This window comes from Nyctibius grandis, chromosome 9, assembly GCF_013368605.1.
Source record: "Nyctibius grandis isolate bNycGra1 chromosome 9, bNycGra1.pri, whole genome shotgun sequence".
Taxonomy (NCBI): Eukaryota; Metazoa; Chordata; class Aves; order Nyctibiiformes; family Nyctibiidae; genus Nyctibius; species Nyctibius grandis.
The window spans coordinates 3,733,735-3,755,461 of record NC_090666.1 but is presented as its reverse complement, the minus strand read 5'-3'; the positions used below and the strand labels follow the sequence as shown (position 1 = coordinate 3,755,461).

Sequence of the window (21,727 nt, the reverse complement as noted above, 5' to 3'; positions counted from 1 at the left end):
TTCTTTTGACCCTTGCAGAACCAGCATCTTTTCGGGGGAAGGAGCCTGCCTGGCTAAAAGGCAGCTCTTCCATTTCTCAGGGATTAAGACCTCTGTGGATGGGGAGGTCAGTTGCCTGTGAGCAGGACAGGCAGCTGCAGCTACAGCTCCACCCTCCCATCCTCTGTGAGGGGCTGCACAGGTAAGAGATGCCTTCTAGCAATACTTGGTTACTAGCATGTTAAAAAGTGGCTTTTAAAGTTTATTTGTCCTCTTACTAAAACTGAGATCAGAGCAGAGTACTCACCCCAGACCCTCACCCTGGCAGCCCCAAAGTACCTCATTGCTAAATATACAGGTGAAGTCAGGGCTGTGTCACATTCCAGGTAATGCTGCAACAGTCAGCTCTGGCTTTCAGTCTGTGAGCTGCTTAATACAGAGGTGAATGATGGCTGACTTGCCAATATGTCAAGGCTCAGCACCGCTTGCTACAAAGGAACATGATGATCTCCAGAGGTCCCTTCCAACCCCTAACATTTGCATTCATGTTAAAATGTTCAAAGTAAAACCTCCAGCAAAATCATTCTGAGTTGCTTTCCTTGATGACTAAGGATGAATTTCAGTGTTTCCCATACATGGATGGAAGGGTGCCTGTTGTAAATAATGTTGCCACTAATGGCCTTCCAATATATGGTGCTAGAAATGGAGAGTGAGGAAAGGGTCCTCCACGTTGTTGTCAATGCAGAAGGGAAGTAGGGAGAGCATGGTTTTCACTGACAAGAGTTGAAGTATCATTCCTGCTTCCAACATTTTAAATCTGAGTATTTGTAGCAAAATATTGTTTCCTTAGAGCTTTTAGCGACCTGTGCCATTTCCATCAGCTTGCCTTCATACTGCAACGCTACGGGAGACTGTATTCACTTTTAGGCCTTCAAATTTACTACTTCAAACTAACTATACACTCCGGTATGTATAGTTAAGTGATATACAGAAACTATAGCTGATGCGTGAGAGGCCACCTAAGCTGGCTGTCAGGAAAACAGACACATCTCCTTCTAGATGGTGCAGTTTTCCTGATAGTTGGAAAGGTTTCATTATGCTCTGATACACGTAAGTACCCTATGCCTAAGAATGTCTGTACTCTACGAACAGCAGCAAACGTGTAGGTATCTATATTCTAGAATCAGGCCTATTAAACCACTTCTCACCTGTCTCAACAGTACTACTAAGAACTATCCTGATTTCCCCTACCAGATCTTGAATTAAGCAGTCTTATTAACTGGAGCTGTTTGCTGCTGTTGCCTCAGTAGCCCAGCCTCAGTGGGGGAGATTTCTAGCAGCTTAGCTGCCACTTTGCTAACGGATCACAAGTCAGATAATGAACTCAGTTTTGCTATTAGCCTTTTAAATACGCTTGCAAGGGGAAAAAAAAAACCCTCAGGTTAAAAGTTTTCTAAGGTCACAGAGAATAAGTAATAAACCGGGAGCAGAACCAGCTTTTTAAAACTGTAATTCCTGCCCCCAGTTCTCCTTTCTTATGGAAATAGAGGCTGCTAAAATTTATGGCCACAGGACTTGAAAGATTTTTTTGAAGAATATTTAATCCACAAATCTTACAGTATGAAAACCACAAGACGTCTGTTTAGAAAGCTGATATCCAACTGTAGTCCATTTTTCTTATTTTTCGTAGCTCTTTTTCCTGGGATTTAGACAGTTTACACGTAATCTCTCCTAATAATTCCATAGGACTTGTATCTTCTTGTTCCATTTCAGTAACATCTCTTTCCTCATCTGAATCATCTTCTGTTTTTTCACTTTCCATTTCTACTTCATCGGCAACTTCTTCAGCACTGTAAGAGGAAGATGATTGGAAACAACTCAATTAATGGGTATATTCACATACTATAGTATCACATACTATAGGAGAGAGGTAAGTTATCATGCAAATAACTAAGTAAACATTGGATTTTATTTATTTTTTTAAACTCAGGCTACTTACAAACTACTATACTTCTCTTGCCATCTCAGTTACAAGCCATTTTTCAAATAGCTGTCCTCTGTTTTAAGTAACAAACAAATAGCTGTCCTCTGTTTCAACAAACAAAATATTTTTCTTTCTCCAAATATAATACAAAATGTCAGAACAGGCAGATCAGCATTATGTAAAAAGTTATAATCTCACACACTTACAGGATTAAAAACACTGACTACGCTGGTAGATGAAACAATATTCAAGAAGGCCATTCTTCTCTTTCAAATCTGAAAAAGGTCACTTGGTCTTAAAAATTGCTACAATACCTCAAGTGTTACTAGAAAACAAACAAAGTTTGTTTGTTTAAACACAGGGAGGTGCTTAAAGTGGCCGCTCCCTTCTGACTTCAAGAGTTAAACTTGTGCTGAAGTAGAAAGCACACTTCCAAAGAATTATATAGAACAGTTACCATTTACAATGTGGTAATTAATAGTATTAATTCAAATGTCTGTTATGTAAATATTTTAGATCTCCTCAGGAAGGACCTGCATGGTAGAACAGTACTGGTCTCCTAAAAATCATCTGTTCTAATACAAACTATTTATCACTTACAAAATGTAAATGGTGAAAGGTGTAACACATTAATATTATACTGCCAAGGAAAACAAAATCGTTTAACATTAATAAGAAAATTAATATATACCGTGATATATTCTTGCCACTCTTCAAGAGCCTAATCCTACAGCCCTTATATGTAACTTTAAACACACAGTCATACTAATTACCGGTGTCAAAGTACAAGCTCTACATGTGCAAATATTTACCCAGGCCGCTGAATTCCCAAATTCTTCAGTACTGAAACTACATGCAAATCTCTATACAGAATCACACAATCAACCAGGTTGGAAGAGACCTCTGGGATCATCGAGTCCAACCATTGCCCTGACACCACCCTGTCAACTAGACTACGGCACTAAGTGCCATGTCCAATTCCTTGTATTAGATTTTTGCCAGTGTTTTGTTGATGTGGCAAAAAGGCTTCTACTTGTGTCACCCAGTAAGAAAGCCAGCAACACTGGCCAACACAACGTAGCAGAACTGATCATACTGCTGTTATGGCAGGATATAATGCACATGCAAGAACTACTCAAACCGGTGTGTTTTTCCGGGTAAACCCCGGCACTGTAAACCATCCTGTCACCGGTCTTTGCAAATGCAGAATGGCAGCTGATACCAATGGCACATTTTCATCTCTGACCTGGCAGAGTTTCATTAAACACTTTAAATAATAGATTGCACAAGAAAATGCAAGAGTTTAACTGGCTTCAGTATAAGTGACAAGATATTAATCCTAATATAAGACTACAGTCATAACCCTGGGCCTGCACTCATTTCCTAGAGGCATGCACCATTCTCAGAGGAGCAAGCTACAATACATTTTAAGTGCCTATCAAACTACTCCATTAAATTGGGATTCATGCACTGTAAGACAAGCTTAGCTAACTGTGTTCACAGTATACACTCCTATTTTGTAGCTTAATTAGGAATGAAATCTGAGTTCTAAACAAACTGTTAAGATTAAACCTAAGGACTTCTTGGTGTATCTAGAAACTGAAACCAAGAATTATGCAGGAAGTCATCGTAATATCAAACAACATTAGGAATATGACATTTATCCAAAAATACCACTAAAAACATTAAATCCCTGGAATAAAGTTAATTTCATAAAGAACACTTGAGTACCAAAGGCAACATTTTGCATAGCACATTATGCCAAACAGCAAAAATAACAGTAATGAAAGAGCCAATAGACTAAGCAGCCAGTCCACATAGCTCCCCAAAACTGAGTTGTTTTAAAAAATCCTGCCCCAATAAAGTGTTCTACTAACATGTCAATAGAAGAATGAAGAGTGTTGGAAAACTGCTTCTACATTTTAAACAAAGATGCAGCTAATTTAAAATATCTTCTATAACTAAGGAGAGTTCTTCAATTTTTCTTACCTTTTGTTCTCTTTGGAGATGAGCAATGAATTAATAAATATAGGACAGAGGAAGGAAGCAGACGGCAAAACATGTGCTGGAGTGTGCAAAAGCTGAAAAGATAAAACAGAAGCTTTATGAAAGCTTTTGTTTGTCATGGCTTTGTTTGTACACTTACTGTAGTTTCTCCTACCTCTTTGACAGCAGGTGAATCTTGCTCATCCTTATTACGAACAACTAGTTTTCCAAGGTCTATATCCTCTTGTGACTGCTGACGTCTGTGCTTTCCCAAGAGCAAGCTAAATGGGGTCACAGGAAGACTTTCTTCTACTGCCAGCTTGAAAAAGGTGAAAGTTTTAAGTAGAATCTTAGTGTCACAAATCTAAGTTCTATCTCATTTTGAGTTACCAAAATTCAGAATCAACCTAGGTGACAAAACTCTACACTCAAATTTAACTCAACTGAGCCATATGGCTCTTTGTACTCATTCTCTGTCAGCCATCCCAAGAGAGTCCTACACAGAGGTAATAAAACTCTCCAGGATCTGGATTCAAGAACACCAGATTTTAATTGGCTGATGTACCAATTAACTTCCAAATCTGGAAGTTGGTGCATGTGCCAGAAAAATTTAAGTATGGCCATCAGATTCCACTTAGACCAAAAGATCATATATACCCCCAGCATCACCTCCTGAGCGATTTAATTATGGAACTGGAAGCAAAAAGTGGCAACTTCCCTTCTGGCATTTTCCTAGATCAATATGCCTTAATCTGAGTACCACATTATTCCCCCAGCCTCCAAAGAAACCGATTGCTTATAACCACATTCCCATCGGATTTTGTATTAGAAAGATATTAACTTCTACTTGGATCTATTTTATCTAACCAAGCAAATCAATCAAGTGCTACTGTTTTATTCTGTTTGGTGGGTATGAAATGCTTCTTCAACGTGAATTTAAAAGATTGAATTTCCCAGACTACTCCTCCACAGAATTACACACTGGAATGTAATTTTGAAATTCCTTCTCACTGATAAGTCACAATTGACTGACAACTGTTCATCCTCACCAGAAAGCACAGTTCAGGCCACACTCAAGGTTCCAAGTATTAAAGAAACCAAGATAAGGAAAAAGCTTATTCAAACATCAAGTGTTCTTGCTTTGTATGTGTAACCTGAGTCTTTTTAGAAAAGTACCAATTTTTTGTTCAGGGCAAATAAGAAAAGGAGGGAGTGTAGCTTACTAATACTTCTTTTTTTAAAGGTTTTTACAAACAGCAATTCTGTCACAGAAGCAGCAAATACAGATTACTGCCATTTCAGCTAAGTGCCTATGACTCCATCTAAGGATCTGGTGTGTACTTTCATGACAGAATGAAATTTGAATCTGACAAACTGAACACCAACAGAATTTTGAACTGCTCTGTAAATCTCTGTCAGAACTTCTAGAAGAGGTACCTGTTTGCTTGACGGTGTAAGCCTTTCTTCTAGAGACTTCGTGCTAAGCGTCATTAGCTCCTAAAATACAGAATGATGTAGCAGAGTTACAGTATGTGAAACTGCTTTCCATATTTCCATATCTTGCCTACAGAAGCTTCCAACTGGCCCCAAAGCTTTTGTCAGACAAGTGGAAGAGGCAAATACATCTCTTCCTCTTTATTTTATAGTGAAACAGAAAGGAAGCAGGAAAGGACCTAAAGGCTCTATATAGACTTTTGGGGAAAACAAACAAAAAAGCCACCCACCCACAAATTACAGGGAAAATTGAGTATCATATGAAACATTTGGATAATCAGCAATAATACAGCGTCTAGGTGGTTGTTTAACAGCATAGGCAACGTTCCCAAATTACCTAGTTTCTTCTATGAATGAAGCAGCAGAAACTATTAGCAGTAGAAAACAAGTAAATAATCGGTTTTGAACTTAAGCTGTTTTGGCAGTTGAAAGCTTTTAGTAAAGAACAAAGCACGTCTTACACTGCCTTGAAATCACAAAAAGAAACTCCTACACTCAGCAGCAGAACTCTGAATTTTCATCAATCCACATTCAGGAAAATACTTTCTCCCCAGGAACCACCTGCCAATCACTATTTCTTACTTGCGTATCCGTAAGAAAAAATAGTTGGGATCTTCTTAGCCAAAGGTATTTTTCTGAGCCAATCATTTCAGGTTCATCTCTGGGAACGAAGGCAGCAAGCTTGATCTTTTCTTTACAAAGGTTTCTCTGGATATAGATTGGCCGTGGCTCATTTGGTTTAAACACAAACACTGCAAAACCAAGAATGTCTTCTCTTTAAATCATGAAACCCTTACCTTCCTGGATAGCTGTCAAAGGCCTCTGTATCACAGCCAGTAAGGGCTGGACAGCATTGCCTTTAAGCACTAGTTTGCAGGAATTATAATTGGCTAACCTTACTGCATAATAGCAGGTAACTTTCATAGTATTCCAATCCAGAGAACACACTTGGAAACTAACTTTTCTGTAGAACAGCAGCTCTAGAGTAATCCTAATTTACAGTCAAAGTGCTAAAATGTAGCTGTACAGTTCAACCACAGTTTTGCATTTACAGGAGAGGGTCAAGAACATTCAAGACCCTCACCCAGAGAACATGGTTAATCCTGTGCTATATCCTGTGCTGGAAACTAACTGCTGGAAGAAGAGATGGGGGGCCAACATGCTTTATTTGACTGCTGCTGTCAGACATGGCTCAGTCTTCCAGAGGTGCAAACACAGACTCAAGTCTGTCTTATGGCTTTCATGGGGCTGAATTCTAAGAAAACCTCTTCTAGAAATTATGCTTTCACAGTTTTAAATTCCACTGACTATTACTTGTTAAAGAAGCCTTTGTACTTACAGCTGGACTCTTTTGAGAGCCATGAGACAGCAGCAATATGTTCTGAAAGGGGATCAGGTTGCAGAACTAAGATGTTGAGGTGGGCACTCCATTCCACTGCAAAGCAAACACAGCAACAGCCAGACATGAAAAGGCGGCATTCAGTTCTGTCCCACTACTCTGCCAAACAAAAGGTCAAATGGGAATGACACGCAGGACCTTAACCTCTAGAAGAGGCAATCAACTTCACTTATTTCCAGATAACTAAAAATACACAAATATTATCAACTCCTACAAATGCAGGAAATACGGGCTGTTACTGTGTTACCAATCGTCTAACTTAGAATTCACTATGCACGTGCACACGACGCACGTGCACACTGGACGGCGTACTATTTTCACTGAAGTATGAAAATCATTACACTTCCACAGGACAGTTTGTAGTGGATCAATCCGGAATCAAACTAGAATTATTTTAAGGTTTCATAGTAAATTCAGGTGTTAAATGTTATCACTCTAGCATACATTTAAGCTGATCTTACATGCACAGCTGAGCAGGTTCCAGCAACACAGAAAGCCATAATCAGTGGCACCAATAAGGTACTTGGAACATGTTAGTCTCCCAAAGCAGATGCTCCTACAGAAGTAAAACGTCAAAACAAGTTAGTGACCTTCAGATTTCATCTTTGTTTCTCTACGTAGTAATGATTCACAACTCACAAACACTCAGTTAAGATTTAGTTCTGATATTTAAATGAGAAGTTTGTTTTTTTGCTTTCACCTCTAGTGGCATGAAACTTCACACACAATGACCAGATAGGTCTGGGTGATTTAAAAGTATGCATAAATCTATCAGGATTACATGTTTCTATAACATTCTGATTTCAAGGAGTGATTTTAAGCTCTTAAGTAAGTTACAAACCCGTAAGTACTAATAAGTGTTCATATTGTGAGTGGAAAATAAATTCTATATTTAAAGAATTCCTACTATTGCTCTAAGCACTAGAAAGAAAGGAGTAGTACAAAAAAAAAAGTTATTCTTACAGGCTGCTTCAATTGAAGAAAGTGTGCGATTTGTTTTCACTTAATTTCTTATTCTCTTGTTTGAGAACAAGAACAGCCTTTTGATTTCTAATGCTATAGAATGTTTTCAAAAAAGCTAATAAGGGACAGAATTTCTATATTAAAACATAGCCCTATGAAGTTACACAAGTAATACGGTCATTTAATATAGTCGTAATCTATTTCCTTTTAATATAGCATATAGTATAATACAGCATATAGGCTAGAAAAGGAGCAGCTGGCCTGGGAAAAGCTTGCCACTGTACCAAGCTGTCAAGAGAAGTTTTCTTTATAGATAAAGAAAAGATGTGGTTTACATGCCCCACACAATTTTCCTGCAGACCAGTTTTAGAATCATGTTTCTCAATTTCTAATCTCAGAGGACCGGTATAAACAAAAAGAACTTGATCACACAAAAGAAAAGCTTACAAACACACACACAAAATCACGGAAGCGAGAAATCTCTGTATCTTCCTATGATTCTTTATGTCAGGGTCTTTAAAACGTGACCACACAATGTTTTGCTTTCCATTTTAGGTGCTCCCTGGAAGCGGGTATATGAAATAACTCTAACATTACTGTAGGAATGACTTTGAGAATTAATTTTAAGCAGCAGTTAGAAAAACCTTAGCACTGAAAGAGAAGAATGGTACGGTGGATTTGTAGCATCTTCCTGTTTCAGCAATTGTTTAGGTACAGAGATCTGGCACAGACATTTAAGTAGATGAACCAGTGAGGTCACCTATTGCCCTATTTTTTCAAGATTATCATAAGAAAAATTGTATTTTACCTGGATCAGAAACTGCTGTATATACGCACAGTGCAGGAAGCTCAATATTAAGGCCGTCCTATTCTTTGAGTCTCTATCTTTTATCTCTACCATCGACCTATGCCATTCCTCATTATCCTCACACAACAGAACGGTACCTAGACCTCCAGGATGTTTTTTATCATGACAGCACACAATATCTGGGATATCTGCCAGGCAAATATGGATTTTCCAGCCATCAGAAAGGATCAAGATATATATTTTATAATACAGATAAAAAGGTCAATATACCTTCATGGTTTATTGATGTGATTTATATTTGTATGCATGCGTACAAGAATAAAGCACAAACTTCTTATATTCATACTTTTTCAGTACTTTGATTCATCCCTAGATTAATGGGGAAAAGGAGAAGGGCTATGTTAAATATGCAAAGCCCTTTGCAGCACCAAAGTTCAAATTCATCTGGACATTTCTGAGGCTGTCACAGCAGCCCATGGAAGGGACTACAGGCACTACTGTGTGCCCTATGATACATATTTGAGTATGGGAGGTACATGAGTCATAAGCAAGTAAGATGATGAAACCGCAAAGCTTGATCTTATTATTTTTAACAGTAAGTTACCAACCACCTAAAAGCCATTTTAGAGTCTCTTCTATATATGAACTTAAGACTGTTAAATCCAATGTTTATATGAACACATACAAGGTCTTGGACTACTATAAATTGATTCTTTCTGTTCCAAGACTTCAAGTAAGACATAAAAAAACAGATTTAAAACATACCTTATTTTTCCAGGTGGATGGCAAAACGTACACTTAAGATCCCACGTAACTGAATCCCATACAGTGACGGTTTCTTCAAAGCTAACAGCAAGCAAAGAGCCGTCTTCTGAGAAACAGCAGTTAGTAGCTTGGTAGTTGTGGTAGCTGCCTACAAAGTCACAGCTCCAGCTCACGCTTTGCTGTGCTGCAGTGAATAAAACAGCTAGTTAATTCAAGTCTATACATGAAGAAAGAACAATTCAAGTATTAGGGCTGCAGAATAGGCTCAAGAGCAAGATGATTTTTTTTTCTGAAGGCTCACATTTCTGTAGGGCATAAAGAATCTGTCCTGTTCTAGTACAAGAAACATCAAGTAAGTTTTCCAGTTGTCCTCAGTTTTGTATTTGAATACCGTGCTCTCAAATAAGCAGATGTTAGATAAAAAAAGATACTGAAGTAGATTCAACCTTTAGTGTTCTGAAACATACTGTTGTTCTAAAACTGTAGCAAGCACATGAGCATTACTAAAAATTTGAACGCAGGTTGCATTTGAGTCCAACAAAGCTCATGGTTCATTTACATGAAGTCTGAGGATCACAAAGTGACCCACGAGCATGCTTCCTTGTGCTGGTTAACCTGCCAGTGCACTCAGTTGGGATACCTTTCCCGTTGTTGGTAATTACCATAAAATAAACAGAAGCAAAGCGATGTACTTACCACAAAACATACATTTCCCAGTATAAATAAATTCATATGGAATGCTTTTGAAACATATGAGCAGGATGAGGAAAGAAACGAAAGTAAGTCCACCTGCTAAGATACCCTTTATATAATGGCTATGGGTTGATGATTAAAAGAACTGCCTGTAAAAAAATCCAGAACCAATTTACTACTTTAAACTGCATGGCACCATCTAGAGGCACAGTGAGAGATCTGCTGCAAATCAAAACATGCCTGAGTGTATTCTACACATGAACAAATTAGCTTATTAATATTTGCTGCACAGAAGCCTGCAGCATGTTGAATCTTTCTACCTGAGCATTCCTACCCTGCCCTCTCTGGGCAAATACAGCACGGAAGTTAGCACTGATTTGTACTTTTACACATGACATGAAACAGAACTCTGTATAGTCACTTAAAAAACAAACAAACAAATACACAGAAAACACCCCTGATGAGGCCAGTCAGCAGATACAAAACCACCTTGTTGAAGGAAACACACCCCATTAGATTTCATCCCCAGCCCACACTGTACTCAAGATCAAAGTACCTGCTCATTAAGTTAAGATATAATCTAGGCTTAGAATCATTTACAATCAAAAAACGAAAAAAACCCCAACAAACTCTTTTGAGGGTTTAACTCTTAATAGCATTGAGGAACTTGCTATTAAGTAAATATATGCATAAATAAATTAATACAAGCTTTGTTTTATTTCTCATGACCAGCCACTGTTGAGGAGCAAACAGCTTGAAAAGAGAAAGTCAATTTGGCAAAGTAAGTTTGCCAAATGGAAACCTTAGTAACTGAAAAGTACTTTTTGAAGATGTTCTCACCTGCCCATGAAAACACAAATACGTTACTAAACTGCAAGCAGTTCAGCAAGACCACCACCACATCTATTTGGGAACATTAAAAGGTAAGACACCCAAGTGGCAGGAAAGTTCCAGCTCACTTAAGTGTGCCTGGCACGTAATAACGTTTAAGTAGAAGGAAATTAAGAAGCCAGAAATCTTTTCTATTTCACATCCAAAGGCATACAGGGTAATACACATCCCTCAGAGGTTCTGTTTGAAACAAGTGAACATCAGCACGCATTTTGAGAGGTGAAATTTGGTTACTTAATCAACTTGGAAGCGGATGCTAAATATCCATTCTATGACATTCAGGTATCTAACGGGAAGGAAGGATGTTCAGAGAATGAACTCTGAAGTGGTGGAGCTACAGAATGGCAAAGTGCTATTATTTTACACCAAGCCACCTAAAAACAGAGTAACCCATTTCTGCATCCTGCTCCCTTGATCAGAAGTCTCAAATAAAAAGACTACCCAGAGGAATGACAAAAATCCATTTTCCCAGCATGGAAGTCAGTACCACAAATAGTCCTTTGAACAAATCAACACAGGCTGCCATTCCCTTCTGCAGGAGGCTCGGCAAGGTCTTTGCTATTTCAGGAACCTCCATATCAGTCCGTAATACTGCAGAACTATGAGAGATCTCTATCACAGAGGATGCTCAGGAGAACACAATACTCCATGCAATGGCAGAAATAGATAAACGCATGGGACTCCAAGGCCTAGTTCCGAAAGGATGAAGTTGGAGTCAGAATTTCTATAGCATGTTACAAGGTAGCAAGTAAGAATAAGTTACGTTTTGACCATACTTACCCTCCGGATCAGTGTCTTCTACCATCACCCAGACTTTAAACACACGATCTCTGCCAGCTGTTACCAATATCAGAGAGTCATCTTCCAATTCATCCATGTCACGAAAGCACATGTCTGTTATGTGGTCCTCATGGGGCATATTTATTCTAGTATTCAGCTTAAAGCTATAGGAAAAGAAAACAGAAGCTTGCCATTTTATTTCATTTTGAACTGTAGAAGATTAAGCTGATTCTGGAAGGGGCAGGGAGAAGAGGAATCAAAGAAACTTCTAATTACATAGCTAAATGGTGTTGCATTTACAGATTGGATTTTCCTAATCACTTCCATACAGCAAGAGAGATTGTAGCCCAGCACTGAGGAAGGATTATCATTAAGCAAGCATCACTCAAATATTCAGTCTGAACTCTGGGCAGTCCTTCCAGTATTTAGACAACCAGTCACACAGCTACCACACAGATCAGCTTTATTTTGCTTTGTTTCTTCTTTAAAAAAATAACAATTTATAGTCAAAATATAATTTTTTTTTGGTAAATAAGAAAATCAGGGAAAAGCAAAAAAAAAAAATCAACAATAAAGTCATAATTTTCGGTACCCTGGAAGGCCTAATCAATTAATGATGGATTAGACAGAGGTGAGAAAACTGAACAAGCTATAGAACCATTCCATCAAGTCCATCATTTTTAATATCAAGTAAATATGTGAATTTATGTCCCATGGTTAAAATAGCCTGTCTGATTAATGCAAGTAAATTAGATTCAGAGCAATTATTTCCAATCTTTATTTACTTCGACTCTGTGTGTTGTTTCAGATGCGTGGAGCATGCATGGTACACTCTCCCTAGAGTCTTCCCTAGAATTTTATTAGTTGATCTGGAAAAGCTCTGCCTTTGCAAGGCAAAGCCTGTGTAGGTATTTGTGCGATACTTTAGATTTTGACACCTAGAAGGTCAGCTCTATTATCGTTACCTTTGTGTTTCTTCATCATAGAACCACAGCTTCAACTGTAACTCAGGGTCAGTTACTTCTTCTCTCTCTTCTACTGTTGCTAACCAGTTGCCTTGTGCACTAAACGCAACTTTTACCAAGTCAGCTTGGTTTAAACCTGCCTGATGAATGTATTGTCGTTGCACAATATCCAACTGCAAAACAAGAAGACCAAAACTAAATTCCAAAATTCAAGCGTAGATTTAGAGATATCATTCATAAAATCATGGAGAAAGGATATTCTGAAAGCACCGATTAGAATTGACTGGGCTATGGCATAAAAAAAATGTGGGGAAAGCATAATTAAGGCATGTACATTCCAAAATAATGCTAAGTGTAGGGGGAAAAAAAAGATATTTTAGAGGGGTTTTATGTAGAAATTTTTGACATTTAACAGGAACAGCACACTGTTTTGAAGTATTTATTCAACTGTCAACATTTAGCTATGCTTAACAAGAAGTTTGTGACAAAGCTCAAAACCTCTCAGCTTAGAATCCAGTCTTGTGGTACAGCTGCTTTTTTCCTGCTTGCCATATTAAGTCTTCAAATAAATTCTGATGCATAACTTACTTGACTGAGTAAGTTAAAAGTTTTAGTACAAGCCCATCCAACTTACACTGAACAGCTGTTGGTCACTTTGGAGACAATAGAACTGCAAGTGGCCAGGCTCGCCATTCAGGACCAAAGCTTTGGTTCTAGGATCAACCACCAGACCAGTCTTGACATCCTTACCTGGGAACAAAAATAAGGTGACAAAGTGACCCAAGGTGGGAAGTGACACATTCTGCCCTCTAAGTGGAAGATAAATTTTATTGCACTTACTTTTAATTAGCCCTTGAATACTTTTGGAAAATCTTAGGTTGCTGTTGATTATTGTAATTCCTGAAAGAAAAAGCAGATAAAGTCTTGCAAAAGGCTTCTGCAACATAACCACATCTCATGGTGGGGAAGGGACCTTAACCAACTGTACTGAATCCTATAAATGTATCTTTTCTCAATTTATGACACCCTTACATCAAGGTGGAAAGCCAAGTTACAGCAGTCATCAGGCAAATTTACAGAACTGATGAAAGAGCAAAAGATCACTTCAAGCATCTGTTCTTTCAGATCAATATTGGACTGTTACATAGTAGCTAGTTAATTCACCTGAAACTAACAAAATAAAGCTCATACAGACTGGCCTTCCATTTTGCATTAAGTGATACTTAAAATATGCTTTGGCTTACTGTTGTCTGTATGCAAGGTGCAACAGAGTGTGCCATCAGATGACACGGAGATGTACTCAATAGGAGATCCCAAACGAGGAAGGAAATCCTTCTGACGGTCTGATTCATTGTGCCACAGAACTAGAACAGATTCAACTCCACCACTCAGCAAGTTGGTTCCTTTTCCAGTAACAAAAAGGCAGTTACAAGTTTTGGTTAAAAAAAAAAAAAAAATCATCAGCATACATGTTTACAATGACAGACAAACACACGTTTCTCAAAAACCTTTCTTAAACTGTCATATACAAAGCAATTATTCCTCATACCTAGCCTGGGCAATACACATAGATATATGTGATACATCATCATCCCATGTGAAACTGCTAGAGAAACTTGGATTAAGTAACAAGAATTTGTGCCTACAGTAAAATTTAAACAATGCTTTGGGAGTAGTACATCCCATTACTTTCTGTATCAGCTGAGTATTTGTGTTAGAATATAGCTGAATTATTCTCCTTCTATCAGTACTTTGCAGTAAGAAATATCCTAAGAAGAATAGTTCAGATCACACAATTCAGATAAAAGTTAACCGTATTTTTGCCACTAGGTTTGAGCTCAGACAAGACTGGCTTGTTTTATTTGAATGCAAATAAGACTGGCAAGAACTCATCACTATTACTGATGAAAAGCAGGGTGGGGGAGTGAAGATGGGAGAAGAGGCAAGAGGAGGGGTTAGATTTTACATTCTACCGCAGAAGGTACCTATTTGACATTATGAATGCCAATCAAAATGTATCAAAAAATAACAACTGCTTCCATTTTTATTTCAGATCCTTCCTGGACATATTTAAAATTCTAGAAGTTAATTTCTAGGAAGTGGACAAATTCAAACTTCTATTGATTTTTCCCTCCCCGCTGCAACTCTTTGACTTTGAAAGGTTCTGTTTGTTTTGTTTTTTTTGGGTTGTGAGGGTTTTTTTGTTTTGTTTGGGTTGGTTTTTTGTGTGGTTTGTTTTTTTTGTTTGGTTTTGTTTTACTCACCCTCCATTGAAAAAGCTAGATCCATGACAGTATCATGATGCCAGTGCAGCGTGGAAAATGTGTACTCTTTCTTGTGGCAGAAATTCCTCCTGTGTGGGGAGAAATAGAACAGTCCTTTAAGCACAACATCAACAACAGAGCAGACAAAAGGATATACTGAATTCAGTCAAGTATACCATCCTCTCCTCTAACTCTTAGAGTTTCTTGTATGCTCACGTGATACAAAGGGAGGGAAGGAACGATGCTAGCCAGTTTTCGGCGCCTTCCTGGTGCACACCGCACGTCTTAGACATACTGAGCAACTCAGCACCGCAGAGCAACTTGGCAGGCATATTGTTCTTAACGCAATTCCACTAGCGTGCTCTCCCTAGGACTCTACTTGCCCATAAGGAGTTATTTCAGCTACTCCTGCATTACCTTCTTCAAACACAGTTCAGATTCATGGAGCGCAGCCTAACACGAATATTTTCCCATCTGACGTTAAACTGACGCTGCACCCTGCAGTCAGTGTCAGTACTGCAGGTTCACAGGGCTTGCCACTCTTTGCTCGTTATGACTTCTAACACTACGGATGGATTAGACTGCTTTGCTCAGGTTTCACTTAATTCCTACGGTCACCTCAGTTTATGGGGTACACAGCTGAATCAAAATGCGCATACCAGAGGCGAATCTTTCCATCAGCATGGCCCGTTGCAATACAATCCTCCGTTGGGTGGCATGCTATGCAAGTGAAGTGATTGTTTCCACTTTTTGTCTTTGCTGAGCTTACAGAAAACCTTCAAGAGTTAAGAAAGTAACTTTAATTATATGAATTGGGTTTTAGGGTTTTTTTTAAACAAAGCTTCAAAAGGATCAGCTAATGCACATAAAAATAATTCTGACTAGCAGAATTAAACATCTCCAAGTTGTTACACTTACATGCACCCTCCAAAAAATAGTGACAGACTTATTTTTCTCTTTTATTTCATCAGTTCTTTGCCTTCAATCAAGCTGAAAGATTTTTTCTTTCTGTCTGTCTGTCTCTCTCTCTTTTCTTCCACCCCTCCATCCTCTCCCTGCCCCTGTTTTGACCCTGACCAAACTATGTCACTTATTTCAGTCCAGCATCAGCCTAAGCATTTACCTGAAAAAAACACATGCCTGAGTGGAAAAGATGCCACTGCAGCACCTCACTGTCTGCCTCTATGGGAAGCTTCTTATATACTGATTACATCCCCTCCGGCATAAAACCAAATGGTTGCTGACAAATATAAAATAACATGTGCATATATCACCAGTTAACAAACATTTATGCACCAGTTAACAAACATTTATGATATATTGGACTGAATCAATACCTGATGTTTTCATTCTTACCTGTTCAACTGTTTCTGTTTAAAAAAATAAACTTGGAGATGAACCTCCTTGACTGATGCCACATATTCACCCTGTTATAGTAAAACAACAACTTAGAACATACAGATTATGTTCTTACACATGAAAGAAAACAAAACCGTTTCACTACAAAGTCCTTAAAACTGGAGATAACATATAAGCTGATGTTAAGTAAATATTTTGCTGTTTTAAGTGTTGTGTTTGTTTTTTTTTATAAAAGAAAGCATAGGTCTTTTACAAACACACAGATTCATTTAACTTCAGTTTAGTTTCAGTGCTGTTGTGCTTGTATAAAAGCATAAATAGCATGTAGTTCATTTGAGAGGAAAAACAACCCCAACCAACCAAGACCCAACAGAAGAAAAAACCCCAAAAGGTGAATATACTTCTCTTCCAAATGCAATACGCTTCGGTGACGCATCCACACCATCCAAAATCACTGACAATTCCCTGGCTTCCAAATCTTGGCCTGCTGCTTTCGTCAGCTTAACTGACACCAGTTGGAATGTATCTGACCAAAGAAAACTGTTATCAAAAGGCTTTTATGAACAAGTTTATGTGCACCCCATAAAAAGGAGATTTACACCTCTTCTATCTTAAAACTAACATGTTAGCACCTCTTAACATTTTTTATAAGTTTGAAAAAGATAGTAATACCTTTCAAAAAATAATTGTTTCAGATATTTTGATTCAAGTTGCAATTGAAGATTGAGGACTAGATAGTGGATACCAGTGCAACTGTAAGCAGAAACCAAGGAAAGCTGCGTAATATTTGCTCTTGCTCTGAAGTGACATTTGTAGCAATATAGTAAGGGTAAGGTCAAGCTATATTTTTATTTATTTGCGACAAAATTCTAGGAAAAAAATATCTGGACATGCTGTTAAATAGGACAAGTCTATTTATGTTAATACTGCTTAAGGTGGAAGAGTAGTCTCAAGTGCTGTAGCATACCCTGTAGCACAGTAACCACCACTTAAGGATTAATTTTATAATTTTTTATAATTTTATAATTTATTTTAATGTTTATAAATATGTAAAGGGCAAGTGTCATGAGGATGGAGCCAGGCTCTTCTCAGTGACATCCCTTGACAGGACAAGGGGCAATGGGTGCAAGCTGGAACACAGGAGGTTCCACATAAATATGAGGAAAAACTTCTTTACGGTGAGGGTGACCGAACACTGGAACAGGCTGCCCAGAGAGGTTGTGGAGTCTCCTTCTCTGGAGACATTCAAAACCCGCCTGGACGCGTTCCTGTGTGATATGGTCTAGGCAATCCTGCTCCGGCAGGGGGATTGGACTAGATGATCTTTCGAGGTCCCTTCCGATCCCTAATGTTCTGTGATTCTGTGATTCTGTGATTGCATCTACAATATCAGATACATGCGGTATATGGTCCAAAAGTGAAGACAGGTACTCTTCTAGACAAATACTAAAAAAATAGATGTCATAGAATGAAAGTAGAAAAAAGGTATAAAATGCAGGACTGCAGACACCTGTCACAGGATTCAAGAAATATTTTCAAAATTAATATATTAAAGCACCTTCTTGCAGCATACCGTTCACTGACATGACAGTAGCTTAGACACAGCATGACCCAGAGGACAAGGCTGATGCTAAGCACACCGTACCTCTTTCACCACGCTTTGGAATTACAACAAACACCGAGTCCTCAGAACTAGCAAGTGCGTACAGTGCCAGAAGTTTGGGTCCTACAGTGAAAGTCTGAAGAAAAAAAGAGAGAAGGAGGTCAACAATTATTACACTTGTGTGTATGATTTTCAACAGTGAATAATGCTAAGTTTTTACAATAAGGAAAACACGTGCTTTAAAGAAAGCTTGACGTATTAACCAAAATTCTCAATTTTAAGACAAACAAAGAGACCTTTATTCTATCAAAGACTAATACAACTATTAAAACAGTACTAATAAAATATGAGACATCAGATCTACTGAAAAATCTGAAAGTACCTTACCCCTAATACAAAGCAGAAGGCCCAGCTATAGGAAAGTGCCTCTATTTAGCAAAAAACAGGAGCAAGATGACAGTTAGCAGCCCACATGTTCAAGCCATCGTATCAATTCCTATTGGCACATCACAAACTGCAGCACGCTCCCTAAGAGCTACACTGGACTCTGAACTGCAGCAAGTAGCAAAGTTAAGATGTCAGTACACGTCCCATCTTTTTCCCCAAAGCATTCTGCATCACCATGAATTTCTGCAGTGACGCATGCATCAGTCGCCACATTCTATTACTGTCATAACCAGATGGTTTTCAGGCTGTGTTAATGGCAGAACAACACGTCTCTGACTGATTTGTGCCCATTTGTGATAGCTGCAGAAATCCTTGTTCTGCTGTCAATGGGTCAAGAATAATTCTGACATGTGCTCAACAGGAATAACTCGACATACTTTAATGGGAATCCCATCCATGAAGTCCCACAGCTTAATGCTGCCATCAAGAGAGGAAGAATAGAGCTAAGGAAAAAAAAAAATACAGACGTTAGAGTAATACATCAAAGCCAACTTTTACATAAAATCACAGCTTAAAAGATGAAGGATTGATCAACAGAACTGCAATTCTGAGCAGCTGAATCATCAAAAATACAGGACACAGACCAGCTCTGTGCCGCCTTCAAAGACAGTGCCATGGAAATACAACACTCTTATTCTGGTTTGAAATATACATTTTCATGAAGTGTGAAAGAAACAACAGGTATTTGTGTTTAATCACTTGAGACTAACAGAGTATGTACAGATATCCATTATGGGAACATCTACTAACATTTGCATCAGATTTTGCATAGATAATATGCAGATGCAGCCCACCTTACCAAATAATTCTTGTTTATATACAGACACCAAAAAACTCCAAGCAAACCAAGAGCCAGAGCAGGAGAAGCAGCGAACAGGCAAGGCAGGGTGCCGGTAGACAGCCAGCCACTAGGCAACTGCAGGGATTTAGTCAAATCTGTATCAGCGGATGGAGAGGGGCAAACACCAGCCACAGTAAATGTCGCTGCTTTTCTCACATGCTTCTCTCCCGCTTTAATAATTAAAAAAAATAAGAAATTTTGCTGATAGTTCCATTTTGCTGTTGTTCTAGTCAATGAGTGTAATCCACACATTGTTTCACAATCTTCTTTTTTTTTTTTTGTAGAAAACAGACACGACGTTTACTCTTCCAGGCAGATTTTGGAGAAGCATTAGCTTGACAAGGCTACAATCGCTTCCAGTTGGTTCTCAAATGCCACCCAGGCCCCCAACACCCGGGACAGCCCCCGCAGAAGCACATAAGCTCGGCCGAGGGGGCAGAAGCACCCCCAGCACCCCCCACAGCCAGACCTCCCCCCCTCCCGCAGACCTGCATGTGGTTGTGGGGGTTGAGCTGGATGCCCGTCACCAGGTCGGCGTGGCCCCCCATCAGCCGCAGCGTCTCCTCGGTGGCCAAGCTGTACATCTTCACGAAGTCGCCGGAGGCGCATAGCAGGTACCTGGGGGGGGGGAGGAGAGCCGTCACCCGCCGCCCGCGGGAGAGGGGCCCGAGCACCCCCGGGCAGCGGCAGGCCGCGGTGACGGCAGCCGCCCGCGCTGCGGAGCTCAGGAGCACCCCCTCAAAGGTGGAGGGCCCGGGCCCCAGCCCCACTTGCTTGGAGTCGGCGGAGAAGACTGCCTTGGCACCGCAGAGGGTGCTGCCGCCGCACCGCACCACGCGGAGCGGCCCCGGCGCCACCATCTTCCCTCGGCGGAACCCCCGACCTTTCACCCCGGCCCCGGCGAGCGCGGCCGCTCTCTCCCCGCGCTCCGCCACGACTCTATGGTGCGGGGCCGCCTCGGTGAGTTCCGCCCGCCGCCGACAGGGGCGGGCGGCTGGGCCAGGCTCCCGCCGGCGCTGGTTGGCTGCCCGCCCGTGGCGCGCGGAGGGCGGGCTGCTCGTGCGCCCTCAGGGCGCCCCGCCGGCGGGCTGGTCGTGCGCCCTGAGGGCGCCTGCTCCTCCGTGAGGCGGTGAGTGCGGGGAGCCCTGGGGGGGCCGGGCCGCTGCTGCCGCCGCTGCCCCTGGGGACAGCCCGGCCGTCTGCCGAGCCCAGCCCAACCCTCCCGCTGAAACTTCCCCTCGCCCTCCCCTGGCCCCGGCCGCTCTTCTGCATTCCCGCGCTGGAGGGACGGAGGGAGCCCGGGAGGAGCGGTACCGCGGCACCTCTTGTTCGCTCTCAGTCACTCAAGCACGCAGGTCTCTTCAGGTCCCCAGCTGAGCTGATGCTACAGAGGGTTGTACAGGCTGCCAGGTGACTGCAAGGGAAAGCCCTCTGGCTGGATCTGGAATTGTGCGGGTATAATAATCTGAGGGGAAAAAATGCATAACTCCCCTGCTTAAGTGGTCAGAAAAGGCTGAGCAGAAGAAATAGACAGGTATGCTTTGTTAAAACCCCAATTTTTCACTGACTTGGATGAATTGTGAGTTTGCTGAGTTACTGAGGACATAATGTTCTCATGTCTGAAGGAAAAATCCTGTCCGAAGTGATGTGAATGTCTGGGATAAGGCATGGTTTATGGTGTCTGGACCCTTTACTTCTGCTTTAGAATAGTAGTTACAATTCCTGCACAGCTGTGTATTTTTGTGTGCTGTTTACACTATTGAAACAATCTCTGGTATGCTCGTAATTGATTTTTAAACAGTCCCACTTAAAATCACAGTAACGGGTGCATTCCTGAGGGCTAGTTGTGATTATCCTGCTGTAGGCCAAGTTATGGCCTTTTCTTCATTTCTGACTTAATTCTCGTTTGGAGGTTAAGTGAGGATCATGTGGGACGAGTAGCACATGCATTGGAGTATTGTGGTTATAGGGAACTGTGTAAGGGTGTGAGAGAGCGTAATGCATCCAGAAACTTGTCCGCTAATCTCAAGCGCTTTAACAATTAAATGGTATGCACTTTCTGGAGCTGAGAGCAGAATTTACAAGTTCTGCTTAATTACAGTTGTTGGGCTTAACAGCTGTGTCCGTTGCATTCATTCTGGTGAATATTTTAGGAAGTGAAGTCAGATGCACTGTAATGCTCTTACAACATGACCGAGTTCTGAGCCACAGAAGCTGAGTAATGCCAGAGTTCTATCATGGGGGGAAAAAGCCAGGTCTCTAGGAAAAGATATTCCCTTTAATTTAATCCACATTAATTGTGTGAATAGGAAAAGTCTTACTATCTCTTTGGTCTGAGTCTACAGTAAATCTAGTGAAGCCTAGTTAAAACCCAGAAACTTGGCTTGTTTAACTTTCTCCTTAATGAAGAGGAAAGAAATACCTTGTGCATCTTAATGCATGTGTTTTTATTATACTGTTGTAATGCATATTTAATTTTATCATTTTAAGAAGTCTGTCATAAGCT

At 40.1% G+C, this 21,727-nt stretch overlaps 1 protein-coding gene across 1 annotated transcript; it reads right to left on the bottom strand.

Annotated features, from left to right (window-relative positions):
• Nucleotides 1-1,446: 1,446 nt before the first annotated feature.
• Nucleotides 1,447-20,095, bottom strand: WDR75 (WD repeat domain 75). The gene is made up of 21 exons (XM_068407634.1): nucleotides 19,996-20,095; nucleotides 19,710-19,839; nucleotides 18,758-18,823; nucleotides 17,976-18,069; nucleotides 16,732-16,856; nucleotides 16,328-16,398; nucleotides 15,631-15,747; nucleotides 14,972-15,060; nucleotides 13,952-14,110; nucleotides 13,548-13,607; nucleotides 13,342-13,457; nucleotides 12,708-12,880; nucleotides 11,743-11,906; nucleotides 9,379-9,562; nucleotides 7,304-7,398; nucleotides 6,783-6,878; nucleotides 6,026-6,195; nucleotides 5,387-5,446; nucleotides 4,125-4,268; nucleotides 3,953-4,044; nucleotides 1,447-1,829 (listed from the first exon to the last, which is right to left on the bottom strand). Exons 1-21 carry the CDS (start codon nucleotides 20,079-20,081, stop codon nucleotides 1,622-1,624), a joined length of 2,499 nt encoding a protein of 832 aa, XP_068263735.1. The 5' UTR covers nucleotides 20,082-20,095; the 3' UTR covers nucleotides 1,447-1,621.
• Between the last annotated feature and the right edge of the window lie 1,632 nt (nucleotides 20,096-21,727).

Coding starts and splice junctions, on each gene's coding strand:
- WDR75 (XM_068407634.1), bottom strand. CDS start 20,081: ATGGTGGCGCCGGGGCCGCTCCGCGTGGTGCGGTGCGGCGGCAGCACC. Junction 18,824..19,709: donor ACCCCCACAACCACATGCAG/GTCTGCGGGAGG, acceptor TTTTTTCCTTAG/CTCTATTCTTCCTCTCTTGA. Junction 9,563..11,742: donor AGAAGACACTGATCCGGAGG/GTAAGTATGGTC, acceptor TATTCACTGCAG/CACAGCAAAGCGTGAGCTGG.